The sequence below is a fragment of the Taeniopygia guttata genome, chromosome 26, assembly GCF_048771995.1.
Source record: "Taeniopygia guttata chromosome 26, bTaeGut7.mat, whole genome shotgun sequence".
NCBI lineage: Eukaryota > Metazoa > Chordata > Aves > Passeriformes > Estrildidae > Taeniopygia > Taeniopygia guttata.
The window spans coordinates 1,188,172-1,206,447 of NC_133051.1; the positions used below are offsets into that span (position 1 = coordinate 1,188,172).

Consider the following 18,276-nt stretch of genomic DNA (forward strand, 5'->3'; position numbering starts at 1 on the left):
CTGTGTCCAACAGGACCTTTCTCTCTGACCTTCCTTGCAGCAAAGCTTTAAGGAGCAATTGGGCAATAATTAATCTCGGTCTCAAGTGCCAAATTACTGTAAAGGGTGAACCTGCAGGTGGACTCAAAGGCAGATCACCAGTCAGCTGTAGCAGGGTTCCTGCTGACAGTTCCCAGAGCTGTGTTGTGTTCCTGTCCTCAGGGAGAGCTGATGTGGACAACACTAGAACTTCCATCCCTGGGAAGTGTCCAAGGCCAGCTTGGATGGGGTTTTGAGCAACCTGGGATAGTGGAAGGTGTCCTTGCCCATTGAGATGAGCTTTAAGTTCTCTTCCAACCCAAACCATTCTGGGATTCTACGTTAAAGGCGTGAAGGAGAACTGTGGATTTTCCATGCTGTTCTATGGACTCTTCCAGCCCCATTCCAGACTCGAAGCATTCCTGGTGAAGCACAGCCCTTGGGATGTGAATGCTCCATGGTTGCCCCCTGTGCTCACCCCTGGCTACCCGCAGCAGTGATGGCTGGACACGGTGCTGAAGGAATTGGGGTGGAGGGGGGCTTGGACTGGTGTCCAGCATGTCCCTACCCTTGTCCTCGGTGCTGCCCACCCCGTTCCAGGTGGGGCTGGTTTGAACAGAGCTGCCAGGGCCCCGTGCCGTGCGTTCTGTTGTGTTTGACCAGGATTATCTGCTACGCACTAATTTCCTTTGGGGCTGTGATGAAGTCAGAAAACCACAGGCAGCTCTCCCCAGCGGCGCCTTCCGCTGCGGATCACTTGACATGTCCCTTCCCAGGAGGGCCAGGCCAGGCACGCTGCGGCACCATGGACCAAAGGGAGATCCTGCTACAGAACCTGGAAAGGGCCCAGGGCAAGAAGCTCAGCCGAGGAGAGTTTGCAGAGGAGTTTTTGGTGAGTTCACTCAAGGCTTGGCTCAGCGCTTCAGCTCATGTCGGGGGAGTCGCTCGGTCACCTCGCAAACCTGTGACTGTGAGGTTTTCTAGGAGTTTTACAGCAGGCACCCAGAAGTTAACTGGGCTTAGAGGAATGTAAAGACATGATAGGAAATTAATAGTTTGCATTTGAATTGTTTGCTTTTTAAGTAATCCCCCGAGTGCTTCCTGTTTTCTGCTTGGCGAATGCACTTGTCGGGACACGGTTTCACTTTGCCTGGTAACAGAACTGGGGGGACAGGGAGGAATATGGAGCCTCTGGCCTTGGTGACACAGCTGGGGATACAGGGAGGAATACGGAGCCTCTGCCCCTTCTCCCCATTGCAATCTGTTAGACCTGTGGCGCACGAGTTCCTGCCAGGCATCTCTGGTTTCACCTTGACTTAGCTTGTCCTTTTTTCTATAAAGCACAAGTTGCCCAAGGGAGCTGCGGCTGCCCCATCCCTGGAAGTGTCCAAGGCCAGGGTAAAAAGGGCTTGGAACAACCTGGGAGAGCAGCAGGTGTCCCTGCCCATGGCAGGGGGTGGAATTAGATGAACTTTAAGGTCCTTCCAACCCAAATCATTCTGGGACCTGTGTGCTCCATATCCAGCAGTGCTCTGGCTCCTCCTGGAAACTGCTTTCTTGTTCCCAGCAAGGCAAAAGCTGCACAAAATTCTGATGGCTCCCACCTCCTGTGTTCTGAATCTGTGAGCTCTCTGATGTATTTTGTGGTTTGGGTGCCAGGGGTGAGGCTCGGATGCTAATGCACCATCTCATGGCTAAAGCTGGTGGCTGGAGGTGGTTCTTGGTACCTCAGCTGGAGGCAGGGGGCTCTGACAGGCTGTCTGGGCTGCTCTGAGAGGCAGTGACATTGCCCAGCTCCCACAGACACAGGGAAGGGTAAATCTGAGAGGTGCCAAACACTGGACTGACCCGGGCAGTGGGCTCCAGGTTACCAAGGGGTCTCCACAAGCTCCAGCTCCAGCCCTGCTCTGTTGTACCAGCAAAATCTGGCACTTCACACCCTTGGGGGAAAGCTGAGTGCTTGGTTTCCAGGTGTCTGGGTGGAGGGAAGTGATTAATCTGTGCCTGCAGTGACAGCCTGTTGTTCCATGGAACAAAGCGCTGTCACAGCCTGCTGAGTTCCCCTCGCTCTGCCTGGTGTCTGTGTGTGAGGCACTGGGCTCTGAGCCCTGCCCTGCTGCTCAGGCTGGCTCCAGCAGCTGATGTATTCATTTCTGATCAAAATGGCAGGTGGAAATGGTCAAGGCTGCATTTCCTGTTGTATGGGATAGGATCTTCTCAGAGACATCTGATTTGTGGCCGCTTTTGCAAAGCAGTGGCCTTAGCAGGTCATCATATTGGCTTGTTTCCAAACGGGACAGATATATTCAGTGTTGTTCCTCCACCCCAATTCCTGCCCTCTCCTTGTGGGACCAAGCATTTTTATGTGCAAATTGTGGTGATGTCACTATAAATGATAGGGTTTTTTTAGAGTCCCCTTGTTCTGTTTGTGCAGTCTCAGCTGCACACTGCCCAGGGAATGGGCACAGCCCCGAGGCTGCCAGAGCTCCAGGAGCATTTGGACAATGCTCTCAGGCTCTAGGTGGGATTTTGGGATGTCTGTGCAAGGCCACAAGTTGGACTCAATGATTCTTATGAGTCCCACTAGCCCAGGATAGACCATGATTCTGTGATTCCCACTTCCTTTTTCATACCTAGGCATTTCCCAAACTGTTTCATGTCAGATAATTCAGGGACAGAAAAGTCAGATGATTCAGGGCCTTGGCTCTGGGAAGGCTTTAGTATGGAGTGATGCCCTTTCCGTGAAATCTTTCCCTGGAAGCTGGGGGTGCACTGGAAGGAGGAAGGGGAGGATGTGACCAACACCAGAATTGCTCAGGTTACAGAGATTTGGAGGCTACAAAACTCACCCTGCCCCCACAATTTCTATCCCACTGTGTCTGCCCCTCATTCTTAATTGAGACTGGACACATGGACTGTCCTGAGCCTCCTGTACCTCCTCCCTCACTCATTCCATCAGATCTCTGAGATTTAACTTCTATTGTGGCTGAATTTAGTGGTTTAAAACTGCAATTTAATATTAAAAGCCAGCAATCTGGACACAAAAATAGGAAAGAAAAAATGCAATGAGAATGATGCTTCTGAAGTTGATGGTAACAAATAGTGTGAGTTATTTAGGAGCTGGTGGCAGTGAAATAAAATTCTATGCTTTACCAGGAGAAAAATGCTTTAACTCCCTGTGAGTGCTGCAGCTTTATCCTTAAAATGAAAGAGATGAGAGCTTTGCAGCCCTAAGGGTGTGTCCCAGGACTCCTTGTCTTTCATCAGGCCATGGAGCCACTCTGCTCCAGTTGCTCGTGCTCCCTTAGTGACTTGAGCATCACTGCTTCCAGCTGCAGATGGGAGCACCTCTACCAAAGTGAGAAAAACCAAGAGACTTACCTGTCTTTTCTGGTATCATTCGCTGAAGGTGCTTTGACATTGTCACTCCTCTGATCTGATCTGGGTGCCATTTGTACTGAGAGTGGCTCCCCTGGGCCTCACCCCCTTGGTGTCACTTCACAAGCTGACGTGTGGGCACTGCCTCAGCACACACTTTCCATCCTTCACAAGCCTCTGCTGGGGCTCTCAGATGGTTCTGGCTCTGTTCCTGCTCTGAGCAAAGCCACTCAGGAAAGAATTAATGGTGCCAGCCTTGCTTTGTGGTAGCAAACGTGACCCCTGGAGACCTTCATGTGCTCTCTAGTAGTGAGCTGGCTGTAGCACATCTGCTGTAATTTGTTCCACTCTTTTATCACAGAAGCTGAAGAGACAGTCAACAAAGTACAGAGCGGATAAAATCTACCCTACAGCAGCATCTGAGCAGCCAGAGAATGTCAAGAAAAACAGATACAAGGACATCTTACCTTGTAGGTTGGAAATGGCACATGTTCCTACTCAGCCTTTTGTTTTTCTTGCTTTTCTTGTTCTCATTCTCTGCTGCCTGCCTGCACAGTTGTTGTATGTGAGCATCTCACTGCTGTCTGTTGGCTTTGAGTCCTGCTGCTCAGATTTAGGGCTTTGGCTGCTGCAGGGCCTGCTCTGGAGGACTTTGGCACAAATCAACACTGCCATGCACATGATGGGATTTTGGGGATGTCCTGTGCAGGGATAGGAATTGGACCTGATCATCCTTGTTGGTCCTTTCCAACTCAGGGTATTCTGTGATATTTCCACAGACAGAAGAGCTTCTATTCACTAGGAAACACATCCTCCAGTGATGATCCTTGCAAGCTTTCTGGATAGCTCTGTGACCACTTGCATCCAAAGGCCTTTGGGCAGCGATGATGTGCAAAGCAGGCAACAGGCAAACCCTGCTGTGCCTTGGCTTGGTGCAGTGTCTCCAAAGAACTCTGTCCCAGGATCAGAGCAGACTGACTCTTTTATCCATTCCAGCTTGGAAAAGAAAGTAAATCACACGATCATTAAGGTTGGAAACGACCTCCAGGATGGAGTCCAGCTTTCAAACCTTTGTATCAAACCCCACAGAGCTGGTTTGAGCCTGCAGTGCTGTTAGGTGCTTTTGGGCTTGGCTTGCTGCATGGTCAGGGGGATCAGCACTGCACTGGGGTAGTGGCAGCACCTGCAGCTTTCCCCTAACACCTCCCTCACCCTCCAAAAGGATCTCGTCCATCCCCTGTGCGTGTAGCAGCAGGGCTGTGGGAGGTGTGGGAGGGACATCAGCTGCTTGCACAGCCACCAGCCCATCCCGGATGGGTTCTCTGATGTGAGTGCTCCCCCAGAGCCCCTGGTGCTGCCCTCCAAGGGCTCAGGGACCTTGAAGGACAGACACTGACTGCTTCCCCCACTTTTGCAGTTGACCACAGCAGAGTGGAGCTGTCCCTGATTACATCAGACACAGATTCTCATTACATCAATGCCAACTTCATCAAGGTTTGCCTTTTTTGTGGTGTTTTGTCCTTGCAAAGATGTTGGTGGTGCCAGCTCGGTGGGTTGTGCCAGGAGGGGCAGGCTGGGGGCTCTGCAGCAGTTTCTGGGCTGTGCTCAAGGATAACTGGTGTAAGAAGATGAGTGAGCCCTCCAGAAAGCCCCTGTGCAGACAGAGGCACCGGGCTACGGGGCAAGGGACACGCTCGTGCTGGGGGTGGAACAGTTTGTGGTTCTCAGCCCCAACTTCCTCGTCGCCTTTGGTGGGTGACAGTGGTGCAAAAGTGCCTGTGGCCAGAGTCACCTGGGCTGAAAGCAGTGCAGAGGCAGGAAGGCTTGCAGTGCTGCATGGCTGGGACCCACTGCTGGGGCAAGCAACGGGGCAGATCAGTGTGGGACAGTGCTCCACCTGCAGCTCCACGAGTCCTGGGGCTGTCCTGGGCCTTCAGCCCTTCTCTGGCTGACAGACAGATAGATGATAGATGGATAGATAGATGATAGATAGATAGATAGATAGAGAGATGGATAGATAGATAGATAGATAGATAGATAGATAGATAGATAGATAGATAGATAGATAGATAGACAGTTCCCTTCATTCTCCATGAGGGTGACCAGTGGCCCAGGGCTCTGTGTAGCCTGTCTGCAGAAGATCAGACCTTCCCAACAGGATCACAGTTCATTCTTTGGCCATCAGCAGCAGAGCTGTGGCCACATCACCTCCAAGCTCCCAGAGGTGCTGTAAGAACTGGTGCTGGTGTCTGGGAGCAGATTTCAGCTCAATCCCAGCTCCGCAGCCTTTGGTTTGCACACCACTGCTTGAGTTAATGTATGTGCCCAAAATTCAACTATATGAAAGTCCTTCATGGGCTTGCTGATAGAAGTAAATTCAGAGAGGGGAATGACTTTATTTCTGCAGATGTCCCCATGTCTGGTTTGAATGTTCCAGGGTGTCTATGGGCCAAGAGCATACATTGCAACCCAGGGTCCTCTGTCCACTACTGTCACAGACTTTTGGAGGATGATTTGGGAGTATGAAGTCCTGGTAAGGTGCAGGTTTATATTTAAATATAAAGTTTATATGCACTTTTTTTTTTTTTTTTTTAAGAAAAGTTGTCCTTGCAGCCAGAAGTCCTTTCTGAGGCAGTGGGACTCGTGCCAGGGCAGGGTCTGCTGGTGGCTGTCCCTGCCTTTGGGCTCTGGCTGGGGAGGTCCTGGTGCCAGGCTGTGGGTGATGTCCCAGTGTGGTTTGTCTGGCAGCTGGGGCTCAGGGAAAGCAGCCCACAGTGTTTCCTTATCACTGATAAGTACCCACAAGAGACGAGTTTAATTGTGCTGCCTGGATAAGAAACTCGTGTTCAGACTTTTCTAATGAGCCTTCTTCCTGCAGGTCGTGGTCATGGCTTGTATGGAGTTTGAAATGGGGAAGGTGAGTGGCGTGTCACAGATGGCCCTGAGGGGTGAGAGATGCAGATTTTTATTAAATCCCACTACTGACAGTGAGTTTCTGTTTGATATAAAGTGGTTTTTGGTCCCGTGGGAGATGTCCCTGCCCATGGCAGAGGGTGAAAGGAGATGATCTTTAAGGTCCCTTCCAACCAAACCATGGTCTCTGACTCCATGAAATTCTTTAGCCATTTCCAGTAGTGTAGGGAATCTCTCTGGAAGGAAAAAACACACTGAGGCAGCTCCAAGGAAGGGGAGAGGCTGGAGCTGGACAGCAGCAAGAGCTGAGCCTCTTCCCAGAGTGAATTTTGTCCTGAAAATTAAAAAAAGGAGACAGCACATCTGGGCCAGTGGGGAATAACCAAACACATCCTGCTTGTGCCAACAGAAGAAATGTGAGCGGTACTGGGCGGAGGTGGACAGCTCCCCCCTGCACTGTGGCCCTTTCTCCATCACCTGTGTGAGTGCAGCCACCCCAGCACCCTGTCCCACCCCAGGCCACCACAGAACATCTGACTCTGACTCCTTCTTCTGCAGGAGGCTGAGGAGAAGAGGAATCAGTATGTGATTAGAACTTTAAAGGTGACCCTGAATGAGGTAAGGAGGAAAGGTCAAAGCAGAAAATGTACCTGGGGTGGCTTTGTTATATAAATAATATATTAAAATATGGTACATTTTGTGCAGAAAATTTTACATTGCTCAGGCTGCTGAATTAGATTTCACAGCAGCTGAGGGAACAAAGGAAGTAAAAAATTCATTAACTCAGACCTCAGTGTCTGAAGCTGTTTGTCAGTCATGGCAAATCAGGCTCCGGGTAAGTGAGGCCGAGAATGTCATCAAACATCTCCTGCAGCAAAACCAGCTGCAAACTGCTGCTCTGCCCTTTGCCTGCTGATGCAGATGGGAGCTGGGGATGGAGCAGAAATCCAGCTGCCCTCGCCATGCCAACATGCCAGACCCTGCCACTGCTCTTCTCCCGCAGGCAGCCCGCACCATCTACCACTTCCACTACAAGAACTGGCCGGACCACCACGTCCCCTCCTCCATCCAGCCCATCCTGGAGCTCGTCAGGGACATTCGCTGCTACCAGCCCGATGACAGGGTCCCTGTCTGCATCCACTGCAGGTGGGTGACCTGGCTGCCACAGGGAAGGGCTGCCATGGCCCCAGGGGTCACAGGGCAGGGAAGCTGGCCAAGCCCATAGCCAAGCTCCTCTTGTAGGGAGCCTTGAGGCAAAGGGCTCCTCTGAGGACAGCCAGCATGGCCAGGGGACAGGGAAGGAGGCAGCAGCAGGCCAGCAACAGAACCACAGAACCATGGAATTGTTTAGGTTGGAAAAGTCCCTTAAGATGCTCGAGTCCAACCGTTCGCCCAGGACTGCCAAGACCACTGCTAAACCACGTCCTCAAGTGCCACATCTACACATCTGTTCAATGGTGACTTCACCACTGCCCTCAGCAGCCTGTGCCAGTGCTTGACAATGCTTTTGGTGGAGAAATTTTCCCGAATATGCAACCTAAACCTCCCCTGGGACAACCTGAGGCTGTTTCCTCTTGTACTGTTAGCTGGGAGAAGAGACCAACACCGAGCTGGCTACACCCTCCTGTCAGGGAGTGAGAATGTCTGGCTCAGAGACCACCACTGGCCATGTCCAGGTGTGGCTGGTCACCACAGGAGGACTGAGAACTGTTCTGAGGGGATGAGCTGCTCCTCCCAACCCTGCGTGGGCTGAAGCTGCAGCATCCTGCAGGTCTGCAGGATGTGCGTGGGGCAGCAGGGTCACAGGTGGCTGTGGGTGCTCTCCAAACCCCCCTGTCAGAAGCACAGTGTGCCCAGCTGTGCCCTGTGGCTGTCATTGCAGTGCTGGCTGCGGCAGAACCGGCGTCATCTGCGCCATCGACTACACCCAGAAGCTGCTGCAGGACGGGGTGAGTGTCAACCCCCACTGCCTCCCATGGTACCTGTCCCCCTCTGTGCCTCCCTAGGGGGATTTCTGGAGGATGGGAGCTCCCCACGGCCTCACTGGAGAGCGGCAGTGCTGATTCCCCACTCCCAGTTTGTGCCACTCCTCTCTCTCCGGGCACTGGCAGCATCATCAGTGGGGCAGAATCCCCCTCACTGCTCCCCCTGGCCTGGCCTTCAGCTCACAGCTCACAGCCCTGTGCTGACCGTCACTCTTCATACATCTTTACTGTCTATGTTTGTCTCTCCACACTCACACTCAGATATTCAGTGTTTCCAAACCACCCCCTTGCTTTACTCTGACTCTCCAATAATGGTACAGGCAGTGATCCATGGCCTTAGGGCAGGTGCTGGGACTCAGAGGAGAGCCTGCTGTGTTCTCCAGCTCCCTGAGCCCACCCAGCTGGGAAATCAGTGTCATGTCCTTCCTGCTGCCCACAGCTGTGATAAAAAGGGTATTTTCTGTGGAGTGTGAGACAGGAGGGAGGAGGATGGTTTGTAATAAATAAAATAGCACTTTAAGTAGGCCCTTTGTTAAAAATTATTGCAGCAGCAGGCCTGGATTTCAGACAGTGCTCTGAACTGCCTCATGACTTGGAGGATTCGTGAAATTAGACCTGTCTGTAATTTTTTATCAGAGAAATCATAGAAATCATTGAAAGATTTCATTGAAAGATTCCATTTAAAGATTCATTGAAATATTTGGGTCAGAAAGATCTTAAAAATCCTCTCTTTCCAGCCCTCTGCCATGGGTAAAGACAACTTCCACTGTGCCAGGCTGCTCCATGCCCCATCCAACCTGGTCTTGGGCACTTCCAGGGATCCAGGGGCAGCCACAGCTGTGCCAGGGCCTCCCCACCCTCACAGATATTAAATCTGAATCTCTCCTCTTTCCATTTAAAACCATTTTGCCTTTTCTCTTTCCCTCCAGATCGTTCCAATGAACTTCAGTGTTTTCAGCCTGATCCAGGAAATGCGCACACAAAGGCCCTGCATAGTGCAGACCAAGGTGTGTCTGGGGAATGCCACCAGCTGGCACCTCGCCTTTCCCCCAGGAGGGTTCAGAGCAGGGAGACCCGGAGCAGTGGTGCTGGTGGGAGCTGGGAGATGCTGAGCAAAGTCATTTTTCTGAACAGAACAATGATTTGGCAGAAGTTCATTTGGTAGCTGAGAGTTTCCTTGTGGACAGCTGGGCCAGTGCTCGCAGTGGGATTTATCAAATGCTTACACTGTGAGACGACGACTGTCCAGGCAATAAAGTGGGAACTTTACTCAGCTGCAACAGTCTGAAGAGGAAGCTCAATGCAGAACAGTGTGTTTTGCATGCCTCAAAACCCCCCAAAATGCTTCAGTGTGAACCCTGGGAGACTCGTGGCTTCTGCCTCTTCTCAAAATTCACACCCTGCCAATGGACAGGAAAGGCAGCTTCTCTCAGGGTGGTGCTTGCTTGGGGAGAGGTGGCCATTTACAGGTCCCACCGGTGTTGGCTGTGACATTTGGTGCCTGTCTGGAATGCAGGAGCAGTATGAGCTGGTTTATGATGCAGTGATTGAGCTCTTCAAAAGGCAGATTCAAGCACTCGATGGCCAGAAAGATTCTGCTGCTTCACAGGTAAAAGTCCCAGGACACACACTCTGCCTCTTGGGCACTCCAGCTCTAACCTCAATTCCTGCTGCAGATCTGGGGTGAATTCCAATATTTTCTGCTTCCCTTGATCCCCAAACTGAGTTTCTTTTGACATTAACCCATGATAATTCAACTCTTCCCCTCAATGTGCAATGCTTATCACAAGCAAGACCTAGATTTTCTTCAGCCTCAAAGCCATTTTCTATTTTCTATATATTTTTATGATTGTTTAATGTTATGAGTGAATAGAACAGCACAAATTTTCTACAGGACTGACTGATTTCCATAGGGATGTACAAGTGAAACTTGGGGGATTTTCAGACCAAGCTGGGAAGGTCCAGGTTGGGAAGCTTGGGATCACAAGGCAGTGAGGCTGAAAGTGTTACCTTGTGTGTGCTAGTGAGGGAATCAGCACTACAGCCTGTCTGTGGGAGGGCATAGGGGAAAATCCTTGTGAAAAAACATGGCAAAGTCTCACAAATCTGTTACAACTCTGAAGAAAAGAAATGTGATCTTGGTGTGAAGTTGCATATTAACAGGAATAGCCAAAACATCTCTGGTTGAGGTTTTCTTTGCTCTTGCTGTTCTGTGACTGCTGACATGAGCTTCACTGGATCAAATCCAGGAAAGTAAATGCACCACAGCAAAGCCTGGAAGGTCACAGTGAGCTCATTTGGTCAGAAACTTTCATCTAAAAAATTGGGAAGGGGATCCTGCAATGGGACTCGTGCCTCAGTTTTGCCATAGGATTTGTAGTTCATTCTGAGTGAGAAAAGAACTGGAAAAAGCCTTTTTGGACTGGTTAAGGACCGTCTGTGAGCAAAGGTCACAAAGGGCTGGGTTGACACAAAATGCAGAGGACTTTTCAAGTCAGGATGTGGTTTTGTATCTCTTGCCCAAACCTCTCGCCCCCTTAAACCTCCCTGTCCTCTGAGGGCACTGTGCAGAGCAGGGGGATGGCCATGAGCTGCTGCCATGCACAAAACCAGCATCCAGCTTGCCCAGTGTGGGCTCCTGAAGGCAGAGTGTCTGCACAGGCTGCCTGCCAGCTGTTTGGCACAGCTGGATGTTTGCAGGGCTCGCTGTACTCTCATTTCAGAAAGGTGCTGGCAGAGTTGCCCTTCAGGAAGTTCTGTCTGCAGTTTTCAGCTCCACCTTGGTGTCATTTCCCAAGTGCTTTAGAAATTAGAAGGATTTGGCAAAAATCCCAGCTCCTGAAGCAGCACGTTGGTGTTCTTTACATTCTGCCTCCTCATTCTTGTTTGCAAACATTTCCTTTCCCCAGGAAGGAGCAGGGCATCCCGTAGTCAAGCCAGTCCCGACTCCAGTGGAAGACATTTATGGCCTGAGTTTACTCACCTGGTAAGGCACAGGTATCCCTGGTTGGTGTTTGCAGTCACCCACACGATTTCAGAGAGATTCACTTGTTGATGTGTGCTCTGGAACACTTTATCCCTCAGGATCTGCTGCCTCCCTTGAGTACCACTTTGACTCTCATGTTTGTTCCTAACATAATTCATAGAATCTTAAAGGTTGAAAAAGTTTCTAAGGCCACGGAGAACAACCATTAACCCATGACTGCCAGGTCCAGCACTGAACCATGTCCCCAAATGCCACATCTGCTTGTTTTATGAGCACTTCCATGGATGGTGTCTCCATCTTCCCTGGGCAGCCTGTTGCAATGCCTCATCACCCCCTGAGTGAAGAAACCTTTTCTGATTTCCTAATAATTCCTGCTCTTCTCACTGATGTGTCTCAGCCTCTTCCCTGTGTGCCATTATCTGCCCCCTTCTTCTGCCCTGGGTTTCACATGTGAACTGGAAACAGTATAAAACAGTACAAAAGAGTATAAAAAAGTCTCATGAACATGGAGGCTGGGTCATCCCAGCCCTCTGCCTGGCACGGAATGCCCCCACACTGCTCCTGTCATCCATCTGCACGTTCCACTCCAGTGCCCCTTGCTGCAGGAATAGCAATCCTGAGGACGCAGCTTCCCAACACCAGCAGCTTCCAAGGGTGGTGGGATGTCTCTGTGGGCATGTTTGGGATTGCAGTGTCTGCTTTCTGTAAATAATCCTGCCTTTGGTTCAGCTTGATGACATAAAGAGGCCTCCTCTGTTCACCATTGAAATGGAGGGCAATCCTTCCCTGTGCTCCTTGCTCGAGGCTGGGCTGGGCTCTGCATTCCTGGAGGAATTGCTCCTGGGAGCAGTGCTGTGGGCTGTTAGTGGGCTCACATTATCTGAGCCCTCCACAGCTTTGACTCCACACCACTTTATTGTGCTTTCACTGCAGCTCAGAGAGAGAGGAGCAGGCTGCACACCAACATCTCCCTCCGCAGCAGGATAAACACCAACATCTCTCTCCGGTGGCACAGAGCAAAGCATCCCTGCCCCCTCTGGGTGCCCTGGGTGCACAGCCCAGCTCTGCCCGGGGCATGCCCCCCATCAGACAGGCCATCTCCTTTGGTGCTCTGAACTTCTCCAGCTGCAGGCAGGCAGCTGCTGGCGAGCCCTGGGGTGCTGGGGATGCCCCTCAGAAACGCTGCAGCTGGGAGCTGGAGCTGGAGCCGGACCAAAAGGGAGCAGGCAGGAGGGCACCTGGTGCCAGAGCACCTCTGGCATGGACTGTATCGACCCCTCTAGCGCTGGAGCAGCGGCGAGAAGGCTGGGAATGGGATGCAGGGGATGCCAAGCCTGTGGGGAGTCCCCAATGCCCAAAAGCTTGTCACTCGAGCTTCCAGGATGGATTTTCCCCTGTGGACCTGAACCCCTCCAGACGAGCAGCGGGTGGCCCCCCAGGCCACAGGAAGCAGAGGCAATGCCCTCACCCTTCCCTGTGCTCAGCAGAAGACCCCTACTTCTCATCACTCTCTCCAGATGACCCTGTGTCCCCCGTGTTTCCCTTTCTGGAGGGGCAGGATGAGCTCCTCCCTACGTGCTCTGCCAGTGCCCCGCCAGAGCCCACCACAGCCAGCTCCCCATCATCACACCGCATCCCCCTGAACCAGGAGAGGATCATCTCCTCGGGTAAGTGCTGCTGGGACAAGGGGACACATGGCACCAGCTCACTCTGGACTGGGTGTGCTGGAGGGAGTGGTCAGTGTGGTCACCTGGTGTCCAGGCAGGTCTAAAGCTTCTCCTCAGGACTGGGCTCTCATGGGAGCTGAGGGAGCAACTGGTTTCATCCTCACACTTTTCATCCTGCCTGAATTTTTTTCCCCACAAACATTTTTAGAGCAGTGTCACTTTGGTGTTTGAGTTACACAGCTGCCCTGAACCACTGTGTGACCTCAGAACAGCTCTCACAGGGAGGCAGGGATGGTACTGACCAATTCTTACACCGAGGTGCTCCAAAAAGCATTCAGAAAGCTCCCAGAAATGCTTTTCTCTGAGGATTTAGTGTTCAGGTCAAACCCCACTCTTTGCTGCAGAGTGTCATGTGGGGGACACTGAAATCTCACTAAGACTGAGAGATCCAGGACTTCGGGGGCCCTGAGCACCTGGGTGACACCCCTGCCCATGGTGGGGGTGTTGGATCTAAATGGCTTTTAAGGTTCCTTCCAACCCAACCCATTCTATGATTCCATGATTCAACACAAGTGTTTTGCCCAGATCTGCAGCCTGAAATCCATCACCTGCCATATGAGGAAGGTGGAATTATTTCTTGTTCTGGTTAGTCCTGGTCCAGTTGGACATTTCCTATTGTCCCCAGCTTTGGTACTTGCTCCCCTTTGTCCTGCCCAGGCCCCTCAGTATTCAATGGAACAAAGACATGCTCGTTATCCTGGGAAGTCCTGGGAGGTGCAGCCCAAGCCAAGCAGCACCAGAACCACCTGCTGCATGCCTGGCTCTGTGCTGGGTTATGCTCATTTTCCTTCTGCAATTGGTGATGGGACTTATTTGGATGTTTAACCACAGTTTAGAGGTGGTTTAACTAAGTTTAACCTTAATCTCTGACGCGTGGCAGGGCAGGAGCAGCCCCATCCCCTACAGGTCTGTGGTGCCCTCATGTCCTGCCATGCCAGTAACCTGTCTGTGTCTCTCCAATCAGCCCCCCTGCCACAGCCTGATGATGATGATGATGATGCTCCACCCCTGCCCCAGCGCACCCCAGAGTCCTTCATTGTGGCCAGTGAGCCAGGTGAGTGATTAACAACATTAAATGTGGGTCTGAGCAGCACTGAGGGCTCACCCAACACCGGGGTGGTTCTGTAGCATCTGGCAGTGCCTGGGATGAGGAATGATCTCTCTGGTGTTCAATTGCTTCTAGGGCAATTTCCTCAGGCCACACCGGATTTCCAGATTCCAGACAGAAATCCAAATATTGGGACCTCCTGGGAGTGGAGTGGTGAGTCTCACTCAAAGGGGTTTCATGACCCTGTGAGACTGAGACCATGTAAGGTGAGAATGGCCTTTCACCTCTTTTCCAGCACTATTCCTATGCCAATCTCCTTACCATATTTCCTTCTGTGAGAAGGACTCTACTTTTTGGAACTTTATATTTGCCATAAATTATTTCATAGAATAACAGAATTACGGAATTTCTTAAGAGAAAATCCCATTCCACCCCCCAGCCATGGGCAGGGACACCTTCCACTAGACCAGGTTGCTCCAATCCCTGTCCAACCTGGCTTTGAACACTTCCAGGGATTTCAGGGCTCAGGATTGGAAAGGAGATGGGTTCTTATCAACACCTACTTTACTCCAAACATTACTTTTTTGGGATTCTAAGACCAGTACAGGGTAATAAACATATTGTCCCTCACTTAGAGAAGGATAATGAACAAAGGACATTAGTGTTCTGCTGAGTTTACACAGCCCTGTGGAACCAACAGGAGCTGAACAAAATTTAGGCGTCTGTTGATCATCCCATAGCTGAGTGACAGCTCTGTGAAGTGGAAGAATGAGGCACAAGTCTGTCTTCCTCTGCACAAGTGTGGAGGTGTATGTGGGAGGGTGTTTGCACATCACATCCTTTCCTCGTCTTCTCTGGCTTCCTTGTGTGCAAGAAAACAACATTTGGATGTGGGACTTTTAAATACCTGCCTTGTTTTTTGTTTCCAGAGTGTGAAGCTTTGGAGCCCACAAACAGGTAAAAGTTTAACACTGGGAAAATCTTTGGAATTAAGACCTGCTTTTTTTTCTGAAACTGCTTTACTTAGTAAAAGTGTTTAGGATCTGTGCTCACTGCAACGGAAATTGTTGCAAAATAGTTCTGCAACTAAATAGTTCCAACCAGAACTAAACAGTTCTGCAACAAAGTGAACTGGTAGTTTTATGTTTCCTAATCAGCTCCTGCATCATCCTGTCCATGAGGATGTTCCTTGCAGCCTTCTCTTTGTCTGCATGTTGTGAGTTTCCTTTGAGACATCTGAGAGAAGCTGGTTGATTCTAATACGTATATATATATATATAAATATAATTTTAAAGCTAGGTAACCAACTCTTTTATCTTTGCTTTCTCAGAGACAACCCAGGATTGCTCCAATTCTCCTCCTCCGCTTCCTGAAAGAACCCCGGAGTCATTTCTTCTCGCTGAGGCAGCAAGTAAGTGCTGAGCTCTTTTCTCAGGATGCAACTGAGGTTTTACACTCACACCTAAACCTGTAGGTTTCTGAGAGCGTGGCCCACTTGTTCAAAGCATCACCAGGTACTGCTTCAGCACTTCCCTGCAGGAGAGTTCAGCAAAAGCAACAAAAATAAACACAAGTAGGGAACCTGCAGAAAATTTCTAGAAGTGCTGCATTAGTGGAGATGAAAAGTAGCAATAAAGCACTTGGAAAAAAGCAGGAGGATTTGTGAATGACCACTGAAAACGTATGTATCATGTATGTTCCCAGGTCTCCAGCCTGCTGCAAGAAGTTCCTTGAGTCTTGTGGGTTTGGAGAACAAGGGCTCAGGAACATCATCCAAAGAACTCATTAAATGCTTCAAGAGGAGCAAGGTAAAAGAAACAAAACTCTGGGAAAAAAGTTGCTCCAGCGGGGTCTGAGTCTGTCCTACAAGGACAAAACCATGGCCAGCCTCCTCTTGATGAGCCTCCTGTTAATTATCCCCGTGAGATTGTACTTCGGGGTGTAATGGTGGAACAGAAAAGCGCTTGAGGAAAACAGCAAGAAAGTACAACCTGGAGGCATTTGGGATGACAAGGAAAAAGCCAAAGAAAGTGGCACAAAGTTTGCTTTTTATGAAATGTGATACTTGTACATTTATCAGTGAATTCCCACAGTAGCTGATCTATTTATGCATGTACATTTATCAGTGTTTTTATACATGTGCATTACCAGCAAATTCCCTTTACCACAGTAGCTGATCCACTGCTTCACACATTTTTTTCCAACTAGCCTTTTTCCATTTTTTTTCACAGAGCTTGAAAATATTGAAAAATGTGAAAAAAAGTAAGTTTTCCAGGTTAATATCTTCGCAATGGCTTTAAGCAAGTATTTAAATGTGTGGAGCCAGTGACCAGCTGCTCCAGTCTCATTTTTTATTTCTAGGCATCTGCAGTCCACTGACAAAATCATCAGAACCTGCCCCAACAAACTCTCCGAGGTCTTTCCTTAACTTTGGTATGTTTTGCTCTCATGTTTTGGTTGGAAGAACCCAGTTCTTGGAAGTCTAAATGCCAGGCAGAGAACTTGTAAACTACAAATATTTCAAATAATTCTCATTGGGTTTTACATATTTCATTTTTACACATTTACAACTTTATTTGCAACTATGGGATGTTGCTTTTCTGTCATATCTTAAAGGTTGGGAAAGATCTGAAATTGCAAGTATTTTCAATTCCTGTGTTATTTTAAGGAATTACATAATCAACATCTGTAACATGCAGAATTTGTTGCATTAAAAAAAATATAATTTCTTCCTAGGCTTTGCAAATCGATTTTCAAAACCTAAAGGACCAAGAAATCCACCCCCAGCATGGAATATTTAGATGTATTTTACAGACTTGGCATTGCAGATTTGTGAAGTCATCCTGAAATACTTGGAATGCCCATCCCAGTGAAGCTTCCACCAAAATAAACACATCCAAAGCTGTTACACGGTATTGGCAGCTCAGGCACTACTTGCACATTCACTGAATTTAAAAATGGAGTTTTAAAGTCAAGAATGTAAAAGTACCAGCAGCTTTCAGTTAATTCGCAATGGGATGGAAGGTAAACCTTGGAATACAAGTTTTATCCTAAGGAAGGACATATTTTTGTTGTGTTTTGGAAAGTAATCACTTGAAAAGGATGGATTTGAGCATAAACTGATGATGGGACCCAGTGAAGACTCTGGAATGAACTGGAAAGCCAACGGAGCAGAGTGAGGTGATCAAGACCCTCTCTCACATTTGTAGGTCTATTCTAATCAAAGACACTGAAATGTTTACATTACTTGGACTAAGAGGGAATTAGCATCCCAAATTTTAGAAATAACATAAGCGGTTTTTTTTCCCCCCATCTGAGCGAATCAGAGCATTTGTCTGGATTTTGGGGCAATAAGACTTGAGACAGTGATTGATCCCATGGAAATGAAACCAGTGTAACTGCACAAGTGGCTGACCCAGCTGCTCTTCTATCTGGGAAAAAAAAAAATCCCAAACACCATGACAGTAAGCAAAATATTATTGTTTTTTAAAGCAATGCTGTTTTCAAGGATTTGTGATTCTCCAGCACAGAATTTCAGGTGGGAAGAGGGAAGACGAGATTCCTCAGCAGATTCCACTAATGTTTCTATCAGTGGGGAGGGATAAAGATGCTGAACATTACTTTATATGATTATTTTCCTGCAAAGACAGGGAAAAAAACCCCAAACAAACACCAAAAAAAACCCCACCAACCAAGTGGTATTTGGGGAATTTGGTCAAGAATTTGCTGACCACTGCTGGAATGGAAAACTCAGGTGGTTTAAAGCTGGGGGAATAGCCAATATTGCCTTTTTTTATTACTGTGGTCACAGGTTTTCTTAACACCAGAAAACAGTGAAAACCTTTACCCAAATTATATTCCTGTTTCTCCCAGGCTGGACAGTGCTGCAGTGGAAGGTGCCCCAGCCCATGGCAGTGGGTGAAACGAGATTTTTAAATTCCCTCCTAACCCTTAACAATCTATGATTCAATGATTTTATTCCATACCACTGCCACAGGCAGGGATGACCTCTTTAAGCTCGCTCCAACAGCTCCACATCATCTCCCTCACGGGGAAAACCTCCGCAGCATCCGCGGCCGGTGTTTAATGGACGAAGCACTTGGGGAAAAGCGCCAAACGCCATTAAAATAAAAGTTTTTGGCCCTTCCTCCGCTCTCCCTCAGCGTTTTCCCGCCCTCCTCCCGCCGCCCACGTGACCCCCCGCCGCTCCCGAACTACACG

General features: G+C 49.4%; 1 protein-coding gene across 1 annotated transcript; it reads left to right on the top strand.

Annotated features, from left to right (window-relative positions):
- The first annotated feature begins 253 nt into the window (after window positions 1–253).
- Window positions 254–17,563, top strand: PTPN22 (protein tyrosine phosphatase non-receptor type 22). Its single transcript, XM_030292068.4, has 21 exons — window positions 254–910; window positions 3,758–3,866; window positions 4,814–4,890; window positions 5,834–5,929; window positions 6,275–6,313; window positions 6,719–6,790; window positions 6,868–6,927; window positions 7,313–7,455; window positions 8,192–8,258; window positions 9,224–9,301; window positions 9,811–9,903; window positions 11,204–11,280; window positions 12,214–12,947; window positions 13,972–14,061; window positions 14,191–14,321; window positions 14,985–15,012; window positions 15,386–15,466; window positions 15,760–15,863; window positions 16,287–16,317; window positions 16,417–16,488; window positions 16,792–17,563. Exons 1-21 carry the CDS (start codon window positions 476–478, stop codon window positions 16,854–16,856), a joined length of 2,682 nt encoding a protein of 893 aa, XP_030147928.4. The 5' UTR covers window positions 254–475; the 3' UTR covers window positions 16,857–17,563.
- The last annotated feature ends 713 nt before the right edge of the window (window positions 17,564–18,276 follow it).

Excerpts from the sequence above, each read along its gene's own strand:
- PTPN22 (XM_030292068.4), top strand. The coding sequence starts at position 476 with ATGGTTGCCCCCTGTGCTCACCCCTGGCTACCCGCAGCAGTGATGGCT. Across the intron at positions 911-3,757 it reads AGTTTGCAGAGGAGTTTTTG|AAGCTGAAGAGACAGTCAAC; the intron begins GTGAGTTCACTC and ends CTTTTATCACAG. Across the intron at positions 14,062-14,190 it reads CATTGTGGCCAGTGAGCCAG|GGCAATTTCCTCAGGCCACA; the intron begins GTGAGTGATTAA and ends AATTGCTTCTAG.